Source organism: Oreochromis niloticus, linkage group LG3, assembly GCF_001858045.2.
Source record: "Oreochromis niloticus isolate F11D_XX linkage group LG3, O_niloticus_UMD_NMBU, whole genome shotgun sequence".
In the NCBI taxonomy this organism is placed as follows: domain Eukaryota; kingdom Metazoa; phylum Chordata; class Actinopteri; order Cichliformes; family Cichlidae; genus Oreochromis; species Oreochromis niloticus.
This window is the reverse complement of record NC_031967.2, coordinates 2942468-2966851: the sequence shown is the minus strand read 5'-3', so window position 1 is coordinate 2966851 and position 24384 is coordinate 2942468. Positions and strand designations below refer to the sequence as shown.

At 39.7% G+C, this 24384-nt stretch overlaps 2 protein-coding genes and 1 long non-coding RNA gene across 5 annotated transcripts; 2 read left to right on the top strand and 1 right to left on the bottom strand.

Moving 5' to 3' along the window:
- The first annotated feature begins 2281 nt into the window (after window positions 1-2281).
- Window positions 2282-9240, top strand: LOC112846567 (uncharacterized). The gene is made up of 2 exons (XR_003219577.1): window positions 2282-2480; window positions 7091-9240. It is a non-coding gene; the product is annotated as an uncharacterized LOC112846567 (long non-coding RNA).
- Window positions 9241-10213: 973 nt separating this feature from the next.
- Window positions 10214-14592, bottom strand: LOC100698445 (chromatin complexes subunit BAP18). Of its 2 annotated transcripts, none has more exons than XM_003458397.5 (5): window positions 14235-14592; window positions 13325-13419; window positions 11951-12177; window positions 11688-11795; window positions 10214-11067 (listed from the first exon to the last, which is right to left on the bottom strand). In XM_003458397.5, exons 1-5 carry the CDS (start codon window positions 14253-14255, stop codon window positions 11003-11005), a joined length of 516 nt encoding a protein of 171 aa, XP_003458445.1. In that variant the 5' UTR covers window positions 14256-14592; the 3' UTR covers window positions 10214-11002. The 2 variants fall into 2 exon arrangements, with proteins under 2 accessions (XP_003458445.1, XP_005463466.1); XM_005463409.4 differs by having other exon boundaries at window positions 11951-12174.
- A 1604-nt stretch (window positions 14593-16196) lies between these two features.
- Window positions 16197-24342, top strand: LOC100698713 (ribonuclease kappa-A). 2 transcript variants are annotated; one of them, XM_013266251.3, is made up of 5 exons: window positions 16197-16346; window positions 16464-16620; window positions 17248-17330; window positions 22599-22725; window positions 23986-24342. In XM_013266251.3, exons 2-5 carry the CDS (start codon window positions 16546-16548, stop codon window positions 24001-24003), a joined length of 303 nt encoding a protein of 100 aa, XP_013121705.1. In that variant the 5' UTR covers window positions 16197-16346; window positions 16464-16545; the 3' UTR covers window positions 24004-24342. The 2 variants fall into 2 exon arrangements, with proteins under 2 accessions (XP_013121705.1, XP_003458446.1); XM_003458398.5 differs by having other exon boundaries at window positions 16198-16620.
- Window positions 24343-24384: the final 42 nt, after the last annotated feature.

The following is a 24384-nucleotide window of genomic DNA, read 5'->3' as shown; positions in this document are numbered from 1 at the left end:
TGGCAGAACTGTGAAATTCAGAGTTTTTAGAGTACAGGAGGAGCAATTCATTCATTTTAAATGCCAGTGATCAGCTGTTTCCCTGGTGTATAGACAGTAGCAGGGCGAGCAGTCACCACTGCCTCGTTTGTGCCTCCGGCAGATCCCATAGAGTTCTGCTGCGCCTCCTTGGTTAGGTTTCCAAGGTCACTGAAAAATTCCTTTCTGCTGGAAGTGATGTGAGGAAAGCACAAAAAACACATTAAATACACATTAAACTTTGATGACACACCAGATACGGAGGCAAACCTGCAAATCCTTTACTGCACTTAATGCATTAAAGGTGTACTTGGTGGTGTAGCTCAGGCGGTAGAGCAGGTCACTGATCGGAGGGTCATGGTTCGATCCCTGGCTCCTCCAGTCTGCATGTCAGGTATCCTTGGACAAGATACTAACCCCAAGTTGCTCTCCGACACATCCATCGGAGCATGAATGTAGTTAGGAAGCACGCAAAGTTTAGAAGGAAGTGCTGATGTGAATGTGGCATGTTGTGTAGAGCGCTTTGAGTACTCCGAGAGAGTAGAAAGGCGCCATATAAGAATCAGTCCATTTACCATCTTGCTTCAGTCAGATGTTCTTCATGGCAGGAAGCTGAAAAAGAAGGTACCTGTCTCATTTGGCAGCCAGTCTAAGAGGCTGTAAAGCAACAATGCCACCCAGGGAAAGCAGCTAAGATATATTTAATTAATGACTAGTAATGTTTACTTTAATGTTAAATATTTCAAAGTTTCCCACAAAAAAAGTTAACAAGTGAAAGAAAACAGATCTTTGTATTTGTCATTTCATTACAAACCAATCGTTTTTCTCTCGTTTCAGGTAAGTGCTCCACACTCAGTGGAATAGCTTCATCGAATATTCAAGGATCCAGCTGAGCATTGTTGCAGACGAATGCAAAGTGATGTTGCTAATGTTGGACGTTTTCCAGAGCAGATATCCTGTGACAACAATTGTCTGTGATTACCTTGAAGATTTGCAGATAAACCTGGCTGCCAACAAACAGCTTTGTGAAGAAGTGTGAGTTGAGTAGGAGCAGAAATCTAAAGTCAAGCTGACCAAATACATCATAAATGTCATAAATGGTCGACAGCTTCACCACCACCACCCCTGACTTCTCTTCAGTACCTTCAAGAGATGAGCAGCTACTTCAGCAACCTAGGACCAGCAGCTCCAAGCATCTGTGAGTGGGACTGTGGAGCTGGATGCCTTTGGGTGTAGTGTACAGGAGAGGCTTGCTGTGACGAGCAAACTAGCTTTGTGCTGAGCAGCTTCTATAAGCAGCACAAGCAGTAACTTGTTGGCTCTGGTTTTCCTGTACCACAATCAGCGACTTGAGAGTACTGTTGCTTCAGTGCAGTTGACGAAACTGAAATGTGAAAGAACATAGATATTTAGTAACCTTCTTATTTAAAGGTATGTTTGCTGTTTTAACTACGCACTGAAATGTTGAGTTTCTGTTCAGATGCACTGTAAACAAATGCAGATGATTTCTTTCAGTGATTTCTTTCACTTTTCTACTGAGATATATTAAGAAGGGCCGCTATCATTTCAAATGTGTTGTGGAAAGAGGTGCAGAAGCCGTGTGAGCTGAACTGAATCCCACATTGATTTCCGTGAGGTAATTAAAACATAAGTCAATGGCACTAGCCTACTTTTATGGTTTCTAATGAAGGTTTTCTTTCTTTTTTTGAAGTGCTATTTCAAAAGAATTTTGAATAATGTTATACTGTAGAGTTTATGTCCATATCAATATAAATATATAATAAACGTCATATCTAAGCCATCTACCTCATTTTTCCTATTCGTGTCTCTCAAAAAATGAGATGAGACAGAAAGTATTCATCCATTTTTAGAAAACGCCACAACAAAATCAAAGTTATTTTGATCGTTAAAAGATCAAAAAACATAACAGAAAAGAGAAGGCAAAATCTCGGAGCATCTGAATGAAGTTCACTTCACAAGTCGTGACGACTGAATTCACGCACGGCGCCTGTAGGGGGAGCCCCCACGCTCCCGGCCCCCTGGCTGCTCCGGCCAGTTCGAAATTCAAAACACAACCGCCTTTTAGAATCTCCCGTCTTGCACCGCGGCTCAAAAAGCCTCTGACGGTTATTTTAATTTAACATAAAAAATAAATAAAAATCACAGAATGTATATTATTCAAAACTATAGACATGGGTGGGTTGCGGTGGTCGACAGGCACATTTTGGTGTGAATGAAATATTGCTACTTGCACGTTTAAATTTCTATTTATTTTTTGTGTGTGACGGCTGTGTGGGTAGCAGAGGAACCGCTGCCGTTGGCGCCACTTTCAAATCCTCCACTGACAGAATGAGAGCCCGTCTTCAAATACATTTACGCACCATTTCTCTTTTTCAGAAATACTGTAAAACCAGGATTATCTTAACATTATTTCTCCTTTGGATATTCTTTTTCTTCCGAAGGTAAGTTTCTTTTTTTCCCCCAATTTTGATTAATAAAGTATTTAGTCTTTATCTTTTTATTTTAATTTGTAGATAAGTAACTTAAAAGTGTTTACATGGAACGGACGGTAGCTGCTTTCTAAGCGTGGTTGCGCTGTATAGTAAAGGCTTTGTGCGAGGTTTGCTTAGCAGACAAAATAAAGTGCCGCTGGAAACAAAAGGCTGCTTGACTGCACTGTGTCAGACACTGCTGCACGTCCGTTTCTGCACGGAGACAATGTAATCATAATATATTATCTTCGCTAATGCTCAAATATAGCTCAGTGTTAACAGTGGAGAACTTATATTTCTTTACAAAAGAGTTTAAGTGATAAGTGGGTAAGTTGAGGAAGGGGACACTCCCCTAGTCACAGCCTCCTCCCCAACAACCACGCCAGCCCACTCGGCTGCACACTGTCTAAATACGACGCTAATCTCGCCTTCAAGCACAATAAATAAACAAATAAATAAACTATAATTAAGACAAACGCGCGCAGCCCCGTTAAATAGAGGAAACAGTGAGCCCGGAGAAAGTCCAGGCTCGGAAAACGCAGTGACTCAGCAGTTTCTCAGCCTGTCATCCAGCCTGTCATCCTCTCATCACAGCGAGGATGTGCGCACTTTATTACGGGCAGTTATCGAAATATGTGCGGGTTACATTTAACTTTTAGTTTACTCAAAGGTCAGTCAACTCTGATTATGTATTAGTCGGTTTTTAGAATAATGAAACTAATTTTCATAAATGCGTTAATATAAAGCTTTAGGCTCAGTCAACATGACAAATAGATGGTTTCCAGGCAAACTATAGGGAAAGTTTTTTTAAACGTATCGTTTACAAACTGATACAAAAAAGAGGTAAAAAGCGGAGCTCCCATACAGACAGCTGGACTCTCCCCAGAATGACTGAACAGGGCCTCTGACATGAAAAAGTCTCCCTCTTACTGTTCAACGTTTTTAGGTAAGACTCAGCACGTAAATATGTGAGCTGTACACCAATATCTGACAGTGAAGTAACATTTCTAATGTCTTCACATTTTTTTTACATGAAGTCATGTTTGGTGACTTATAAAGAAAAGGTCACGATGACTGATGCTGCTCACAAAAAGGAGAATATTTTTAGCAGTATAGTTAGAATCACTTTGTTTTAACAACTCAGTACTTTTAATCTATAAAACATCAAAAATACAAATTATTAAATTAAAGTAGCAACAAGTGACACCTTTAAAAACCAAAGTTGAATCTGTTTTGTTTAAGAAGACTGTAACGACAGAATTTTGTTTCCTGTCAACTGTAACAATTTATTAAATGCGTCACATTCAAAAATGTATCAGCAACATTTAGGGAAATTCTGGAAACAATTATAATTCTTTTATTATATTCATTAGAGCTGTGTTCACTGAATGTGTTCAGTCCAAGCCCATCACAAAGCCCACTGAAAAGCTAAAATTTCTTTACTGCATTATTTTATATTTACACTTAAATCCATAAGCTAAATTTTAATAAAGAAATCAAGTTTAATACTGCAGCTGTGGACAGTTTTCACCTTTCCTTATAGCATCAGATATTTTATCTGATCCATAAAGATTTTCAGCTCTGCAGCAGGTCAAATATTCACACAAGCAATATAAAAATTGTAAAAGAAAAAAGCCATAATTTTAGGAACAACAGAACTTTAAACTTCAAGCTGGGTATTGATATGGAAATATTTTCCAATGCATCATATCCAGACTTACACTGTAGAACTGAGTAAACAACTAAAAAATCTTTAATCTCTCTTCTTTTTTGTCTTTACCACAAACACATGGAGGACCTCAGCCTACAGAAATGTGTAGAAATGGATTAAGATCATTTCAGGATTATTCTATTAAAATTCGATTGACATAGAAGTGAAGACACCACGTGTGGCTCTCGCCAATTTGAATTGTACTCCTGGCCTGATGGTGTGGTGTTAGCCATTATCATCACCTGTGAGTGATTAGAGTAAGATTGCTTCACATGAAGGGAAAACGAGCATTCTTTGTATTTTGGGGCATCCCTGGAGCATAACTGTGGTACCCACTGTTACACCGAGTAATACTGGACGAGTTGCTCCGTTAGAGCCTGGTCAACGATTTATTTCAAGATAGCGCTGGTCCTTTTTCTTAATGTGCCCGTGTTTTATTTTTCTATGTGTGTGTGTGTGTGTGTGTGTGTAAAAGTGTGCGTAGAACAGAAAGAGAGGTAGGCAGGGCCATAATTTCCTCCTTGTAAAACAGTGTAGTTTGAGAGCAGCACTTTCAGCAGTGTGAGAGCCTTCTTCCTCCTTCCCGTCGACTCCCATATCACGGCCATATGAGAACATGAGAAAATACAGGAGAGTCAGGCAAACACGGAGCATAGCTTTCAGTGCGATTACATTTGTGCATTAATACTAGTCGGTGTGTGTTTCCTTTGTGTGTCGCAGCACAGAGAAGCTGGTGGCTCACTGTACTTACCCACTCGTGTGTTTGCTGTGGTTTCTGTTTTTTATTTTGCAACATAAGCCTACAAAGTAGGCTCCTCAAACTGTGTGTGTGAATTCGTGAAGAGCTTCCTCTCAGAGCCACACTTTCTTCATTTTATATTCCTCCCTCTCCTCCCTCCCTGTCTCCTCAGGCTCTTTCTTTCAGTCTGACAGTGGAGCAGCTTGCCAGGCGTACAGCCTCCAATGCTCTGCGCTGCGCAGCAGCCTCTTTGCCTCGCACAAATAAATTTTTTACGTGCAAACGGTAGCTCCGACAGACCCCTCGCTTTACACCTGTCTCACACACACACTGGGGAGCGCCCAGATATTTTCTTTAGATTTTTCGCCACTCCCGAAAATGTCGATTTGTATTGTAGAAAGTGACTGCTAGGGAAAAAGGCTGCAGCCCTGTAGGTTTTTATGCCTACTGAGCCTCCTCACTGTCTCAGTGTGCGTAGCTAGGGCTCAGCGAGGCAGCACTGAGAAGGACTGGGACATACACATTCACATAGCTAGAAGGTGAAGGGCCAGCAAGGAAGGATGAGGGGACACGAAGTTGTTGGTTTTTTGTTTGTTTGCTTGTGTTTGTTTGTTTGTTTGTCTGTTTTTTGGGGGGAGGGGGTATTTTTGGGACAGGGACCAAAACCTGACCAACCCCCTTCCTCCCCGGACACCCCCTTTTACTACGAACAGAAGCAGGAGCAACCAGAAACCCCAAACAGGCCTTTTTTTCTGCTCTCCCTGTCACTGTAGTAGGCTAGCTCTGTCCCTCTGATGGGTGTTTGTGTAGAGCTGCTGTTGGGACTCTCCTTGGTTTTTACTTTTATTTGACAAATGTTGTCATCCTGTGTGTCTGTGTGTGCTTCTGTTGTTTCTGTTTTATATTATTTTTGAGGATTAGTTCTGACTGTTGGCTTGTTGGTCTGTGGATTGTTACAATGTATCCACACAAACAGGGAGAAGAAGGTTTACTTTCAGTGTTCTTAGTCAGTAGTTAAGCTAGTTAGCTCCTTCATCATCTGGTTAACATCTCAGCAGCAAATGGTAAGTGAATCTTTTTTTTTTTTTTTGAAGCATTTAAAATGGCCTCTGTTGCTGTGACTGGAGGAGCAGCAGGCCACAGACAGGAGCTTTCCAACACTGCCTTTTATTCCCTCCATCACAATTTGAATTCCAGTCTTTAATTCTTCTTTGAGTGACGGTGGATGTTTGGGACATAGTTATCTGTCGTGACCTTTTCTGACCCTTTGTGGCCACATGGCTTTATAAGGCTTCATTTGAGCAGCCTTGGAGGTTAAGCTTCAGCACTTTTGATTGAGTTTTTCTTAAATATTGACCAAACATTTTACATTTAAAACTTTTGTTTTTTTTAAATAAAATTTCTTGGCCCTTTAATATATTTTTTTTTGCAGACAGATATGCATGAGTGTGTTTCCTGTTTACAGCCTAGTTTTATGGAAGTATAAATCTTAAGTGTATCCTGTCAAGTGTGGTGCCATCAGGTTCAGTGCTGGCCCCGCCCTGTCCATTTCAAATCCTTTTTTTTTTCTTTATACTGACGAATCAGTCAACTAACTGTCAGTTGCACATTAAAATGACATAGGATACTGATTCCAGTGTAAGGATCCACATGTAAAGTAAAATATATCGATCAACAGTCACAGAGTACAAATTGTCACAAGGTTTCAACTGTTGATTACATGTGAAGGATATTTGCAGGTATTTTATTAACCAAACCGTAAACAAAAACTGATCTTTCATCACTGATCTTCTGCAGTTATCTCTGTCGATATATCTGTAGTTGGAAATGGATTTAAATAAATAAAATCCAAGCAGGTTAAGATGATTACTTCAGTTTCACTTGTCCTTAAACAGCAACCCTCCCTTTTTACTCCTTTCCTCTGACACATAATATACTGAACTTCAGCCAACATTCAGGAATGACATGAAGGGAAATTTGTGTGATGTGATGGAGAACCTCTGGGCTGGACCAGCACGCAGTAGCTTCAATAATACTGTGTGTGGTTTAAGTCTGGATTAGTTCCTAGGGCTGCATCAACAAGACATGACTTGCTAGACAATTGCACTAAGTGATCTGCTCTGATTGCAGTGTTAAAGCGTGACCCTCTGCAGGGCTGCAGGTAAGATGCTGTTTTACACTCTTAGTATAAAAATACACATTTGGTTCAGTGGAGATGCATTAAAATTGGGATGTGAGTATTTTATCAAATCACTTTCTATTTTACATCAAGTTCAAAAAGCTGAAAGTATCTTAAACTCAGACATCTGGCTGATGTTTATATTTTCTTTATTTTTGGTGAAAGACGCCTTTTAAAAGCTGCATGTAAATGTCGTTTTTTATTTTCTATCTTTATTTACATTGGAGTAGGTAGCATGTTAGAACTTAGCCCCACTGCTGTGTGCTGTTAGTGGTTTGCCTCTAAGGATATAGTAAAGCACAGTACAGTCATACTTCTTATTTTATTTCAGTTGCTTAAATAATCTTTTATTTGATTTAATTTTTTGTAGTATGTTTCAGGTGGAAATCATCCGAAAATAAAATGTGTGGATTATTTTATCATTAAATACTTTGTTGTGAAACATTTTTAATGCTATTTTTCTTCAATAATATGTGAGCTATATTTACCCCTACCTTCTACTTCTACTTCCTCTTTTTCTCCACTTCCTCCACATTTTCTCTGTTTTTAAAACAAAAACAAAAACGTACAGATGAACGGAACAAAAAATGAAGTTGCATTTGGCCGTCTTCTTCAGAGAAAGGTCACATACATTTCAGTTTTGTCTCTGCCCTCCCGCCCCCGTGGATATGCACAGCCTGAGTCATGGCCTCGGTGTGTCCAGGGTGCGCTCTAGCAGCATATCATGTTTTGCAGATGTGCTGAATCGCTTCAAATCATTATGTGCTGCCACTGTGAGCCCTGGGATCCTCAGCATTACACTGCTGCTAGTCCATTTTCCTCCAGCTTAGACTTTGATTGCAATAATTTCTGTTACTTGTCTTAAAACTATAAGCCACATGCTCCGTCCATGTGGGTGGATGCATGAGTTGCTTTCCTGTTGTCTGTGAGCAGCTGGATGCATCTCATTATCTGAGTATCACTGACGTGTGGTTTATTTTTCTGTCAAGATCTGTAAAAAGAAAAGAATTGCACTGACATGAATAGTGAGCACAAACTCACATTAAACTCTGTGTAAGTCAGGCTGAAATGCTTTTGTGTCCACAATGTTTTAGTCTCCTGACAACAAACTAATTGCACCAGTGAGCTGAAAGCAGCATTTCCTACTTATAGAGAACATAATGAGGTTAGAAAATTAGGGCGAATGATTTAGATAATTGCCTAATTTAGGGTCGACAGCTTAGCCACGTCTGTTTAAAAAAAGAAACTTTTTTTTAGGTTTTTCACTCATAACTAATATGTTGATTTTATGTTAATGTTTGTTAGGAACTAGACTCCAGCCACCGTTATCATTCTGAAGGTTTTTACTAAAATAAGGGAACAATGTGTTTTATCCACATCATGTAAAATGAATTTGTTTATGAATAACTGTTTAAGGAACTTTGGAACAAACACACAGCTGACCAGGAGTGCCTGCATGTTTCATTGTTGCATTTGTTTATATTTTGTTGCTGTTTTTCTTCTTTTCAGTAGGTGCTCGTGTCAAAGCCTGCCAGTCTGTCGCCCTGAGTGGAATCACTCATATCAAATATATTCTCTTCCCTCCACAGATCACTGATCCATCCAAAGCTGCTGTCATAAATAACCTGAGAGGTGTTTGCATTTAAATCTCTGCAGCTCTGTTAAACTGTTCTTTATATTTCAGATCAGTATGTGGGAGGCAGATCACTGCATGCTGAAAATAAGCTGCATTACCTGTAGTGCTCGGATTTATTCTTTACTTGTTTTTCCATAAATGCATGTTTGTACGTGTGTGTGTTGGAGCTCACATTCAGTGCATCTGGCTGTAGCAGCACATCATTACTGGTATTTCTTTTCACTGCATTACCAGTATGTTATGTGCTGCTTCAGTCAGACACACATCACTACACTGCTGTGATTATCAGTGGCTTAAAAAAATAAATAAATATATATATATATATATATATATATTATTGTTTATATTGTTATAAATAAACAGCACTGCGGTTTAATGTGTTTAAGAATTCCCAGTGGATGAACATAATGGTCTGTGGGTCGATTATGACTGTTACACATTAATAAAAGGTCAGTGTTTGAAAAATAAAATGTCTGTGAAACTTATTTTAGACTCAAAGAAAAGGTTCAAATCTGGTCTCACCTTAAACCACGTGCGTGTTCTTTAAGGTCGCGTTGGCTTTGTTCCAAGCACAATAATAAAATCTGAGTCGGGTTTGAGTGCCTACAGTGCTGAGAAGGAGCTGAATCACTTTATTTTCAGCTGCGCTCCAGTAATGAATCTTTACAAAACACAAATGAGTGTGTCATGATTTCCACTTATGTGAGCACACAGAGATGGTGCTGCTGGTCACTGTGTTCCTATAAATATGTCCTTGATGGTTCATAACTATCCCCACCTCCCAAAGTCACCATGCCTCTCGTCAATCACATCCACCGTCAGCACCTTCACAGCTTTTAGTTCAAGGGATATTTTTTAAATCATCCTTTTGCAGAGTCTTACTTTTCATTCTCCAGGAGAGAATTAGCATCACTTTTCTTAGTGTCTTAATGCGTTAGAGTGCACTCACAGGCCGGCAGATGAAAACTAAAATAGATGTTTTCTTCTATTCAGACAAATACATTTCTTTGGGAACTAAACAGGATGAAATGAAACAGGAGCATGGAGAAGATGCACAAGCACATTCAAATTCGCAGCTATTGCATAACCCCAAAAATATCCGTTTCTTTTAAGCCAACGCGTTTACGCAGCTATGCTTTGCTGCAGTTCACAGCTAAAGCACTATTATGCAAAATGATACTGATGAAAATTCCCCGTTTGCGACACTCCTGCAAAAGCAATAAAATAAATGAAAGAGATGAAGTCGAGAAAATAAAAATCTTGTATCACCTCAACTTTGTTCCACTGACATGAATATAAAGAAAAGATTAAACTAACAGCATGCTTTCAAAAGCGCTGTAGTAACGTGAAACATACATGATGCTGTCAAATGCTAAAATAGACACAAACTGACAGTTTCTACATACAGAAAAAATAACAATAACAATTAAAATCGTCATTTGTTACATTGTTTCAACTTGCAGACTCCAATCTGGGATAATACCAGGAGCTTGATATGGATACTGGAGAGGTGCAATATTCAACTGGAATTCATCCACGTTGTCTCAGTTTGCTGTCATTTTGTTTAAAGGTGGAAAACCAGTTGTGTTTCAGAGCTCTAAAAAGAGGTGAGTTAAGATGTCCTTTTATCATTTTGTTACTGCCACGTCTGCACAGTCACAGTTTAACCACAGATATCTGCCCAGAATAAGACACGTGGACTTCTCAGGACACTGGGTCTTCAAAGACATTAGCAACACATGCCAGCAATTATGCTGTCACCATGACACATCGAGTCTGACATCTATTCTTACAAAGGGATTTGGAGACGTCACACTGAAGCGGAAATACAGGAGCTTTATCATGAGTTTCTGTAAATGCTTTAACTTTGTTTAAAAAAAAAAAAAAAAAAACCCAAACAAACATCTCCTGTGTCTGCAGTGGGAGAAGTTTCGCAAAAGTTATCTTTTGTCAGTGCAGCCAAATGTAACTTTCCCATTGTCCATTTAAAAAAATAAAAAATAAAGTGGGATGTTCTAAATGTTTCTCCAAACAGAGTTTAAGGAAACAAAAATCACACATTATGCCAACTTGCCTAGAACTAATGCAATCCTTCATCACCAACACATTCTGACTGCTGTTTGCTTTCATCCTAGTGCTCAGCATCACCCGGCTACAAACACGAGTCCTGATTTTTACAAATTATTTCAAGTGTTTCTTCATTATTTCTATGACATTTACAGGAGGATCAGCGGGACAGCAGAGGCAGGTCGCTGGGGTTCATAATGAGGCTAGAGTCCAGGTTCAGGGTATCTATGGAGACAGAAAAGAAAGTCTCATATGGTTACTGTAGATCAGAAAATGATCCAACACTCTGTTTGTCCTGTGTCATGGTGTAAATCTTTACATGGGGCCCACAAATATACAGGGTTGTGGGGGGTTTTTCCACATAGTTTATTGAATTATTGTAGGGTCTTTACCTTACAGTTGCCCTGAGATTACTGTGATTTGATCCTATATAGACCAAATTTAATTGAATAGTATGGTATCATCTTTCTTTATTACATGACCTCCTTTTGTGCTAGTACGCAATTACATTTTTCGGATAGTTCAGATGCTCCCAACGTCACCTTTTTTTAAAATGTGAAAACCCAAAGTTTTCCGTGCTCAAACTCAACTTTAGCTGATAGCCACTTGCCCAAACTGCTGATGGTAAGGCAAGTGAGGTGCAGGACTCTTTTTGGACGGGGTTTTCTACTTAATTTTTTTCTGCTGAACAACAGAAGTCAGACCCGACAATGTTAAATGTTGTGTAAGCAGATGCTATCTAATCTTTTGATTTGATCCAAACTTTTCAATATTTGACAGCTTCTGTTAGTTTGTGTAAGTGTAAAACAATCCATCTGTGTTTTATTTCTGTTCATGAACTTTACCTTGATCAAAATTGTTGAGTTTTTTGGAGTTGGATCGCTCACCGAGTCCCTCGATGTCCACAAGATCGCTGTTCACATCCGAATCGTTCAGAGCGCTGAGAGTCACATCTGCACACACACAGCACTCACTTCACTTCTCGGTATTATTTGTTCATTTTTGTGTATTTAAAATGTACAAAAGGTTATCATTATCTACAAGTGTTTGTTTTTTTTTTTTTTTAAATGAAATGAATAAAACTGTTGGTGGACTCGAGGAAGGAGACCTGCAGTCTTCTGTTTCTTCAGAGGAGGCTGGTTGGAGGGTGGACCCTGGAGACCTGCTGCCATGACAACCTGAGCTGTGGACACAGAGATAACAGCTGGAGCGCCCTGCGATGCTCTGGCAACAGCAAGGGTGGATTTCTTGATGACCTTCTTTGGACTGTCAGAAGTTGCAGGCGTAGCTCCATCTTCATATGGTTTCCTCTTAACTGTGCTCTTTGTCAAACTGCTGGAGGAAAGATGGGAGCTAAATTAAGCGATTCCAGCCGTTAGTCTCTGCACATGTGATGATACAGATGAATCACCTCCACACGTTCAGTCACCATTTATTTGGTCACCCATCTGACTCTGACTGTAACACTCTGTGGCTGATTCATGTTTATTATTAAAATCGGCTCACAAAGTTACACGTTTTACATCCCAGAAGTTGTTCTCATGACTAAGACGCATTCACAAGATTTTCAAAAAACTTGACCTCTGACCTTGAGATGGAGGTCACAGAGACTCAAACTTGTTTTAGTAGATGCAGCTATGGTATCACTTGGAAAATCTTATGTGACCTACAAGTTAATACATTCACAAACCTGGGGTGTGCGTTTATGACTGAGGTGTAAAAAATTAGGTTAACTTAAATTAGATTATTTACAGTATATGAAATTGCAACATGCATGCTATGCACATGTATAAATTTTGGAGTGTAGACTCTTGTAAATGCTCATCCTGTCCCAGCAGATGGTTTCCTCTCCTTAAGGGGAACCTGATCTGATTGTTGGAGTCTTTCCTTCAATATTCGGGCCTTTACCTTACTATATAAAGCAGTGACTCCATAGTGTAGTAGTTTACACTCCACAAATCCATCGGAGTTTGCATCAGAAAGGACATGTAGTAAATCTACTTAATCAAATATCCATCCACTTAGAGACCCCTTGTGAAAACGTTTACCTTACTACAGGGGTGGGTAACTCCAGGCCTCGAGGGCCGGTGTCCTGCAGGTTTCAGATCTCACCCTGGGTCAACACACCTGAATCACATGATTAGTTCATTACCAGGCCTCTGGAGAACTTCAGGACAGAGGAGGTCATTTAGCCATTTAAATCAGCTGAACACGTCTAAACCTGCAGGACACTCGAGGCCTGGAGTTGGACACCCCTGCTCTACTATATAAAGCACAATGAGATTAACTGGTGCTATAGACAGAAAATTAATTTACTTAATTCTATGGTTTATAATAAAATTAAACTTATATACATTACATCTTAGTTTTTGGCTCCAACAACAAAAGCAGGTAAAGTCTGTACGAAATGCAACCACATTACTTTTTATATCATTATAGATAAATTATTATTATTATACAATGTGTGTGAGACTAGTGTTACCTGGCTGGACTGGACTCTGCCACTGGGTGAAGCTGCATGGTGAGTTCTCCTAGTTTGGTGAAGGCAGCTCCTGCCGCAGAGAAGATCTCACCCACCTGGCCAACACAGAGTGGTTAAGTGGACAAGTAGCATCAATGGAAAATGACTACGCATCATTCCACAGAGGGTGAACGTTGTAATAAAGTGATGTGTACTGTAACACGCTGCAATTAACATTTAAGTGGTAGAGCAGGTCACCTGAGAGAAGGTTGGTGGTTGAACCCCTGTCTGCTCCAATCTGATTGCCAAATATCCTTGGGCAAGATACTAACCCCAGATTATGAATGCATGTGGGTGAATGAGGCAAGTTATATAAAGCACTCTGAGTGCTCAGGTAGAGTAGAACTATATAAGACGCAGTCCATCTATCATTCTGATCCAGGGTGTTTATATGCAGTGTCCAGGTTTAACCAGTGTCCTCCTGCTTTGAGACACCGGCTGAACCTGCTGCACGCAGTCACAGCAAAGAGTAATACAACAGTATTAGCAAAGCTCTACACTGGTGCTGGGTGATAAGGCGTAGTAGGAAAAGGCAAAATGACGTCAAAGCCTCGGACTTACAGAAAAAGGTGACATAAACCTGGAGGTATACACATTCCCCCTCACTGGAAATAAGGCCCCAAAACAACACGTGGGCATAGATGATCATTTTCCACTGCTGCTTTTTAGATAACCTGTCCTAAAACTTAAATAGCGATTTTGCAATATTGTTTGATGTTCACCTGGAAACTTCAGTCCATTATTTTGGCCCTTGTATAGAAGCAGCGGGAAGCTCAGTACACTCTGGGGTTGGTACGTTTGTGTAAGGATAACGATACTGTATTATCACCATATAATACATGCTAGATGTTCACGTGTCAGACCGACTTACTTTAGTAGAAGCTGAGGTCATTTCGCTGATCTCCGTGATAGCACACACTGAACAGTCAGTGAGCCAGACCCAATGATGTCCTCCAGTTGAATTACAGCTGCTACGATGCTAACGGCATAGCCAGGTAGCATTTGGTGCGCTTGCTAATGTAGCTCCACAGCTAGAAAGCAGCTCTCCCGCTGTCTTTAATATCGCTGCTTGTGGAAGGCAGTCTTTTTCATACCGTGCTGCATAATGCTACTAAAGGTGTTTTATCAGCCTTCAAACTTCTTTTCTACCATGTCACTGACGACAGACGGATGCCCGCTCGCTCAGCAGATGGCTCGTGCTGACTTCAGGTGCACTCGAAAATCTCAGTTTTTAAGAGCTCACTGTGACCCGGGTCAATTTCTGTCTCTAAACGAGGTAAACTTGGGGACGTTAATACTTACAAGAAAAATATATAATTGGAATCAGACTAGGAAATGATATTGACGTAACCAGGATAAAAACTGAAAAAAAAATTTAAAAAAGGTTACCAAGAAGAAACGTTTTAACAGAATGTTCAAAAACCTTTTCATAATGTTAATGTGCTGGCACACTGTTGGAATCACAGGTTATAGAACGTTCTTTTTAAATATGGCCATATAAGTCTGTCCATCCTTAAGCTAAAATCATACTGTGAAGACTACACTGAGAATCTATTTTGTATAGTCCCAACACCTCGGCAGTTTAACACTTTGGGGCTTCTTTGGGTGACATATGGTGGTTTACATATGTTACCATTTAGGCTGTCTGTTGACAATATATATATTATAGACATTATATATTGTAGTATTTTACCATAAAACAAGTGAATTGTTTACAAAATTGAGAACTCACTACATTTTCCACTGGTGATGCTACTGTAGAAACAACAACATATGAGGTACAGCATGACGGATGGCTCAGAAAGTAGAGTGGGTCATCTACCAGGCGGAAGGTTGATCATTTGATCTCTGGCTACTTCAGTCTGCAGGTCCAAGTGTCTTTCAGGTTGTCCCGATACATCTATGAGAGTGTGTGTGCCAGTGTATAGAAGAAAGTGCTTGTATAAATGTCTGTGAATGTTTGAATGAACCTTGTAAAACAAAAAAAGAAAAAAGCAGATAGAATTAGAAAAGCAGTACATAAGTAACAGTCTGTTGACCAAAATATATGTTCACACGATGATGGGAAGATTGGAAAAAAGAAATATGCTTATTTATGCATAACTCTTTTAAAAAGAGCCACAAGTGTACAGAAATGTATGGTTGCTGCATAGTTTACTTAGTTCTGGACAGTTCTGATCCAGATTAATGTTTCATACTGCAAACCTTTTTGCTTAAACACTCCATTTATATGCTGTAGGTTGTTTTAATCATCAGTTTGTTGACACCCCCCACCTCCAGTGTATTCTCAGAAACCAGATTAACCATCCAGGGTGTCACTCCTCGTTTCTGTTACTTTGTGTTATACATTTGCAAAGTTGTGATACTGAAACTACAATATTAGGTGTTAAGCTTTAAAGGACACAAACTGTTAAGTCATTCCAATTTTATTTAAACGTGGATGTCAATTCCCCATTTACTTTATGTGTTGGGCTAATAGTTTTAGCTTTTAATTGTACTTAAACTATAATAACTTTGGTCTAAATCCAGCTTATCATCAGGTACTGTTATGGTGTATCTATCTCTCACACACACTGCACAGTGCAGGCTGGTGGAAACCTATACATAATCATAATGTAGCACTACAAAGGCACACATAGATACATTACAGTGGGTTTTTTCTAAATATATATTAATTCAAATCACTTGCTTGTCACGTGCACAAAAAGACATCACGTTAAAGACGCGGAGTGTTTACTTTGTAGTGATACAGTACGCGTTTACCGCAAAGCAGGACGGTTCTTTTTGCACGGTGCGTTTCAAAGTCTTGTGTGAAATCAGGAAATGACTGTATTTCCAAAGGTATCTGAGCGCGGAGAGGGAAAGTCACATGACTGAGAACACTGCGGTCACGTGATTTCGTTTACGGGATTGTTACAGAAAACTTGTAACTACACGGTTTGTGTTGGTTTGCTCATGACGGAGGTGTCAGGCTGTTATAACAGTAAGTTAGGACCACATGTATCATACTGCATACTAATATAAAACACTTGATTTGATCGGTTTTTTAACTCTTTCTAACGTCTAAACTTTCAACATTCCGGAACCTGTTCGGTCATAGTCACATGTCTGAAGAAGCTACAGTAGTCTGAGATTAGTTTAACGCTCTCCTTGTGGACTAATAAGAGTAACAGAGTGGAATCATGCGTGGCCTCATCTGTGGACCTAAACTCGCCGCCTGTGGGATCGTGTTGAGCATGTGGGGGGTTGTCATGTTGGTAAGTGTGGAGATTTTGCTTTGTAAATCACAGCGTCCTTATGCGCCACTTAGTTCTTGTTACGAATTTACTGTTCACTCAGTCAGCTGATTCCAATTTCCTAACATTGTATATTTGAATATATCTGAAAAAGGAGCCTTAACTCTTACATATACTTGTGTATGAGCCACGTGGGTTGAAATAAAGTTAGATTTTGAGTCTCCAGAATGAAAAGACTGAGGCCAAGACTGACCTTTTTCAACTTAAAACGTGATGTGCATGAGATATATGCTGTTTCTGTGAATCAGTAGGTGCAGAGACAATGTTAGGGAAACACCCTGTTATACCAGCAACTATAACAGTAGATCTATTGTTTGGATTTTCTGAGTCTCCCTCCCAGTGTTAGTAGAGGGCAGCTTAGGAAGCTCCAGTTAAAGAATAAAGAAAGACTTTAAATCAGTTTAATCTAATAGCGTATTAAATAGGACTATTTTGTGTGAATGTTTAAGAAGCATTACATTTGTGTCAAAAACATATCTGAGTCATAAAGAACGTACTTGTACCATGCTGTTATGTTCATTACATTTGGGATCACATTACAAGTTACTCTGAGCCACTGCTGGACTAATATATCCCTCTCTGTCTCAGGGCTTGCTGGGCATTTTCTTTACAACACATTCAGCAGTACTGATTGAAGATGTGCCTTTGACAGAGGAAGACACATTTAAAGAGTAAGTCTTGTGCTATAACACGTCGCTCCAGATCTCTGCCTGTGCAGCTGCACTCTGGCTCGATACTTGTCTGTTTGAGCTGGACTGATTCTGTTTAGGGTTAGTGTCCTGTCAGCTGCAGGTATCGCGCTCTTGCAGAGACAGTCACCAAGTATGCATCAATTTTCTGCCTTAAATAGAAGGAAGAAAACAGACAGCAGAAAAACACTCTTTCCCTCGTAAAATGTAAAAGAAGAAAAGTTTAATGATGTTATTTGATATCGCTGTGTTTTTCGTAGAAACACGATTCTTCCTTGAAAGTTGAAATCTGCCTCAGCAATAAACCACAGATCACCAAATCTGTGAAGTCCAGCAGACAGAAAAGGAATCCTGTTTTTGAACATGGTACAGACTTTGGCCTCCACTAAGGAGCTAAACATGGACATTTTAAAAGAAATATAAAGAGAGTAAAATGGTTCAACCTGGCCCAGAATGAAAAACAGGAAGTTTTGGGGACTCAAAGCGTAGCAGAGCAACGTTTCCTCCCTCATCACAGTGACTTCCTCATTGGCAGCTGACTGCAGGTTTCCAACCTTATAAACGTTCTTTCTAAGTGAAAACATCCAGATGAACAGAATCAACCTTTTGGGGGAGGAGTTGCCTTGTTTACACAAATCTTGGGCTAAACGACTGTCCTGTGTTTCATGACCTATTTAATAAGACTTACAGGCACAGCTCAGTCGAGTTCAGTTTTTATTCTTTAGCACTAAATCACAAGAACAGTTGCCTCAACTCACTTTGACAAACAATCAACACAGGACTATGTAAAATGCAAGTGTGCAAAACTGGCAAAAAACCCAAACTGTGCAACACCAGACAGAACAGAATGATGCGCACACAGCGGTGCATTAGAAAAGTGCACATCAGTACATCACATCACATCAGCCGAGGTCAGACACAGGTCGTTGTGAGGGGAGGGGTCTTCCTCACCATCACGTCGTTCTGAGCGTCAAAGATATAAAAATAGGTTAATTAATATACTTAGATATAGTAAAAAGGGATACTATAAGAAGCAATTAGATATAAATAGGAATAATATTAAAAGATTATGGGAAATACTGAACAGTGTTATAAAACGTGGGGCTGGACAAAAGAACTATCCCAAGTATTTCATTTGTAATGAGCATGAAGAATACAATATGGACGTTGTGGCAAATAGTCTCAATGAATTCTTTGTAACTGCTGGAACAAATTTAGCAAGAACAATCACTGATCCTGGGAAAGAAAAACCGATACACTGATAGACAGAAATCCATATTCTATGTTTCTCACAGCCGTCGATGAAAATGAAGTTTTTTCAAAATTGTCAAAAAATGTAAAAAATCAGAAATCTTTGGATTGTAATGATATTGACATGATAGTGGTTAAAAGAGTCATTGAGGCTATTATAAAACCATTTACATACATTTGGAATTTATCATTTCAAACTGGTCAATTTCCAGACAGAATGAAATCTGGCAACAAACACCATTTCACAAACTACAGGCCTGTCTCTTTACTGCCTCAATTCTCAAAAATTCTTGAAAAACTGTTTAACAACTGACTGGAAAAATTTATAGATAAACATAAACTACTCACCGAGAGTCAGTACGGATTCAGATCAAGCAGATCAACATCCCTGACACTATTAGATCAATAGAATACATCACAAATTCCATAGACAAAAAGCAATATGTGGCTGGGTTATTCATAGACTTGACAAAGGCATTTGACACTATAGATCATGATATATTAATAAGAAAACTGGAACGTTATGGTGTCAGAGGGGTAGTTTTAAATTGGGTCCGGAGTCCTTATGTATGGACATTGCTTGTGGTGTACCCCAAGGGTCAGTTTCGGGTCCAAAATTCTTCAACCTATACATTAATGACATCTGTAAAGTGTCCAAAGTTCTCTTTGCTGACGATACAAACATTTTTTGCTCTGGTGATGATCTGCAGCATTTATTGGAGGATATGACTAATGAAATAAGTAAAGTACAGTTCTGGCTTGATAAAAACAAATTATCATTAAATTTGAATAAATCTAAACTTATGTTATTTGGAAACAGTAGTTTAAATACAAATGCTAAGATTCAAATAAATGGTGTTGATATTGAAAGAGTCAGTGAAAATAAATTTCTGGGGGTAATAATAGATGAAAAACTTAACTGGAGAGCTCACGTAAGATATATTCATTCCAAAGTATCACGAAGCATTGCAATACTAAACAAGGCAAAGCAGGTATTAGACGGGACATCACTTCATATTTATACTGTTCACTGGTTTCACCATACTTAAGCTATTGTGCAGAGGTCTGGGGCAACAACTATAAAACCAAATTACTTTCACTTTTTACGCTTCAAAAAAAAAGCAGTTTGAATCATCCACAGTGCAGATTATAGGGAACATACAAACTCACTATTTTTGCTGTCTGAAATATTGGAAATTGACGATCTAGTGAAATTCCAAACAGCACAAATTCTATTCAAAGCAAAAAATAAAGAACTGCCAGGTAATATTCAGAGTATGTTTTTTTTTTTTGAAAGAAAAAACATACTCTAATTTAAGGTGTTTTTGTAACTTCAAAACAGGGAAAGTACTACAAGAAAAAGCTTTTGTGTTTCTGTTCATGGATGAAACTGTGGAACAGTCTGAATATGGAATTAAAGCAACGTCCAAACATAAAACAGTTCAAAAAGAGTTATAAAAATAGGATCTTCTCGAACTATAAAGAAAGGGAAAATGTTGAAATTAAGTGAATATCTCTATTTAAAAAATGTCATGATGTGATATTATAGTATATATTATAACAGAAACCTGTTCACTATTTTTATTACAGATTATATCAGTAAGGAAGCTGACTAAATATTAACTGATAACTTATGGCAAAGGGGCGGGATTAAATAAGTGTGTACTTCTTCCCACTCCCTTTCATCATGTAAATGAATCAGAACGGTAGCAATATTGAAATGTATTGACTTTTGTATAGTATTTTCTTCTCTCTTATTCTCTTTACTAAGGCTACGTCCACACTAATGCGTTTTCTCTCCGTTTTGGCCTCCCGGCCACACTGAGACGGCGTTTTCCTCAAGGAAAAACACACTCTCGAAAATGCATACATTTCAAAACGGAGCTGTCCCGTCGCAGTGTGGACACTCGAAAACGCAGACTTTCTAAAATGATGACACATTTTAGTCATGTGATGCAGTCATGTGACCAATGAAACAAAGATAGCGGAGGGCATTATACAGCAGTTGTTTTGATTGCTCTCAATTTTGACAGCCCTAAAAAAGATTATTACCAGTTTGTTCATGCTCCAGATAGCTTTTCTTCAAATTCTTTAATTCTCACTCGCTTTCACGCATGTGCAGGACTGGAACGTAAGCGTTTTGGGTCGTTTCAATGTGGACGCACAACTCTGTGAAAACGGCTGAAAACGCTAGTGTGGACGTAGCCTAAATGTACCTGTATATTGTTTACATGTTTGAAATAAATTAACAAACAAACAAACAAACAATCCGTGCATAGAAGTTGTTCAGTGCATCTGGTACGGAGGCGTCACCCTCACAGGCAGGTGTTCCTGTAGTGGACTGGATGACTAAGAACCTTCACAGAGTCTTGGTAATTGGCCATGGAGAGTCCGGGTTCCCCACTGAGCCATGAGCCTCTCTTTCAGCTACACTTGCCCTCAACGCCTTTAATGCACAAGTTGTTCTTGGGACTTAGTGGGTGGGAATGACAATGATATCTCCCCCCCTAACTTGATGTCCTCCAGTGAGCACTGGAGTAAATAATGTGGAAAGAAAATCATTCCACCATAAACTGGCCACAACCAGGTGCTCCCACATACACATACAGCACTATCCATCCATCCATCCATCCATCCATCCATCCATCCATCCATCCATCCATCCATCTTTTTCTGCTTATCTGGGGCTGGGTTGCGGGGGCAGCAGCCCAAGCAGAGAAGCCCAGACCTCCCATTATACCCCATTATCTCTCTAGCGTGTCCTGGGTCTGCCCCGGGGCCTCCTCCCGGTGGGACATGCCTGGAAAACCTCACCCAGGAGGCGCCCAGGAGGCATCCTTGTCAGATGCCCGAACCACCTCAACTGGCTACTTTCGATGTGGAGGAGCAGCGGCTCTACTCTGAGCCCCTCCCGAATGGCCTAACTTCTCACCCTATCTCTAATCGAGAGGCCAGCCACCCTTCTGCCGCTTGTATCCATGATCTCGTTCTTTCGGTCACTACCCACAGCTCATGACCATAGGTGAGGGTAGGGACGTAGATCGACCGGTAAATTGAGAACTTCGCTTTTACACTCAGCTCTCTCTTCACCAAAACAGACCGGTGTAGCGTCCACATCACTGCGGCCGTTGCACCAATCCGTCTGTTGATCTCCCGCTCCCTTCTCCTGTCACTCTTGAACAAAACCCCGAGATACTTAAACTCCTCCACTTGGGGCAGGAATTCGTCCTTGACCCGGAGTGGGCACTCCACCCTTTTCCGGCTGAGGACCATGGCCTCAGATATGGAGGTGCTGATTCTCATTCCCACTGCTTCACACTTGGCTGTGGACTGTTCCAAGGCGAGCTGGCATACAGCACTAGAACCCTTCATATAATTGAGGGAACAAACAATGTACAGAGACAAAATATTGAAGAAGAAATACTCAGAAACTTTGTTGCCATTTACCAGACAATGGATCCCAAACACACAGCCAAGGAAAGTCTCATTCGATTTCAGAGAAAGAAAATAAAGCTGCTAGATTAGCTCAGTCAGTCACCTGACCTGAATCCTACTGAAAATATATGGAAATAACTAAAGGTCAGAGTTCATAGAAGGGGAACCTTCAGGATTTGAAGACTGTTTGTGTGGAAAAATGGACCAAAATCACACCGAGTAATGTATGTGACTAGTTCGTCCATTCAAGAGGCATCTAGAAACTGCCCTAAACAACAAAGGCTTTTGTACGAAGTATTAAATATATTTCAGTACTTTTCCCTGTGTCATTTCTCATTATAACACATAATTTAAAGACATCTGTCGTTTGATTTCTTTGCATGTATGAATGGGATGTGTTGTTCAGATCTGGTCAGAATTCAATGTCAATAGCACCTTTAAAAATATATTTACTTAGAACATTGGTGATGTGTTCAATACTTATTCTTCCTGCTGTGTATCTGCAGTAAATGAATCATTCATGAGATATGTAACTTTTCTTTTGCAATGTTTCTATTTTCTCAGTTTAAATCCACCTCAGAGGGCCTATGATGTGTACCAAAAGGTGGGCTACAACTGCTTCATCGCAGCTGCTATGTATGTGGTGTGTGGACTGTTCTCCTGGTGCCAGATGAGGCTCAATAAGAAGAAGGTGAGGTCTTTTATTTGTGCTTTTGAATTTCATGCTTCTGACTTTTTACCTTGCACTGCAGTTGAATTTTCTTTGGAGATTCACAGGATCTCAATTACAAGAGACTATCTTGTCAAGCTATTTGCTCTCAGCCAAACAACATTGTTCAGTTCAACAATTTGATCCAGTTAGTTTCTTTTGAGGAAGTACTGGAGATTGAGATGGGTCATTCCATGAAAAATCCATGAGTGCTTCCTGTTTAACTCTCCCAGACATCAGCTTTAAAAAAACAAAGGCCATGGAAAAAGATTTTTGGGCATCCTTGAAGTGGTTCTGGTAAACTGTCAGATAACTCTGATAGCCCTGACCTACCCACACAGTACACACTGCAGATGGGGCGCTGCTGGATTCAGTTGAGAAATACTTAGAGAACCTCTTTTATTTCACTGACACACCTTCCATAGAGGAAGCAGAGTCTTTGGACGAGTGTGACATCACTGGGGGTGACATCACTCAGGCAAGTTAAACAACTTCAAAGGATGTGGTCGGCCGGAGTTCATGAAGGCTCTGGATGTTGTAGGCCTGTCTTGGTTGGCGCACCTTTGCAATGCTGCATGGAGATCAGGGGTGCTTCTTCTCGATTAAGAGACTGAGGGGTTGGTTCCCATCTTTAAGAAGGGGGTCCGAAGGGTGTGCTCCAAATATTGGGGATCACAGTCATCCTTATTCCCCTGGGCAAACTGGAGAGGGAGGTCAAAGCTTCTCTGCTTAGGATGCTACATTCGTGACCTGGCTCTGGATAAGCAGAAGAATATGGATAGTTTTGATTTTTGTTTTTCCTTTGTTTCTCCTGCAGCTCTCTGCATGTCCTCTTTGACAACAATCATGACGTTCACTTTATCAGTTATTCCTCTTCTGCACCTTTCTTTTCTACTTTTGTGTCCAAACAGCTCAACCATCTGTAGCCAGGTGTACGTGCTTTGGTTTTATGGAGATGATGGAAGATAACTAGTTCAAAATTCATTTGAAGAAGTAAAACAACGTTGATCACTCTAAATGGTCAAAAACAAGCCAGAGATATGAGTCATGATGAGTTTATGGTCTTTCTCTGGTTTTACAAATTATTGAATGTATTATGTCAATTAAACAAATAAGAATTCTATTTAAGGTCAAAGAGGAGGATTAACTATAGTTTGCTTTCTTGTTTAATTCATAAACTGATGGTTTATTGTAAGTTTTTGCTACAGTTTCTCATTTCTGCTCCTCTGTGTTGTTCTTCAGGAGTATCTTGTGCAGTAGTGCCACCTGGTGGAAGGATAACCTCCCAGCAGCCCACTGCCAGCAGGAGGGACGTGTTGATTCTCACCTGTTCTCTCAGGATTTCAGTGACCTTGTCAAAGGGGACGAGATTGGACACTTTGAGAACATGAAGTAATGTGACTTATTAATTCTAAGATTAAAGTAATTCTACCTCTGATTACAAGTGTTAGAACGGTTTGATTATACTGCTGGATTGTAATAAAAGCTGTAAAACACTTTTGTGTACTTCTTAAATCAGATAGTATATTTGTAATCCTTGTCAGTGACCATGTGACTGTGTTGGGAATGTTGATAATGAAATTAAATCATTTCTGTCAGCGTAGTTCGTCTGTCTGAATAGCGCCTTTTAAATCCTACATT

What these genes read in the sequence shown, in the direction of transcription:
- LOC100698445 (XM_003458397.5), bottom strand. Translation starts at nt 14,255, where the DNA reads ATGACCTCAGCTTCTACTAAA. An exon ending in TGACCTCAGCTTCTACTAAA is followed by an intron (nt 13,420 to 14,234) that starts GTAAGTCGGTCT and finishes TGTGTTGGCCAG; the next exon opens with GTGGGTGAGATCTTCTCTGC. An exon ending in GAAGAAACAGAAGACTGCAG is followed by an intron (nt 11,796 to 11,950) that starts GTCTCCTTCCTC and finishes GTGTGTGTGCAG; the next exon opens with ATGTGACTCTCAGCGCTCTG.
- LOC100698713 (XM_013266251.3), top strand. Translation starts at nt 16,546, where the DNA reads ATGCGTGGCCTCATCTGTGGACCTAAACTCGCCGCCTGTGGGATCGTG. An exon ending in TGTGGGGGGTTGTCATGTTG is followed by an intron (nt 16,621 to 17,247) that starts GTAAGTGTGGAG and finishes TCTCTGTCTCAG; the next exon opens with GGCTTGCTGGGCATTTTCTT. An exon ending in GAGGAAGACACATTTAAAGA is followed by an intron (nt 17,331 to 22,598) that starts GTAAGTCTTGTG and finishes CTATTTTCTCAG; the next exon opens with TTTAAATCCACCTCAGAGGG.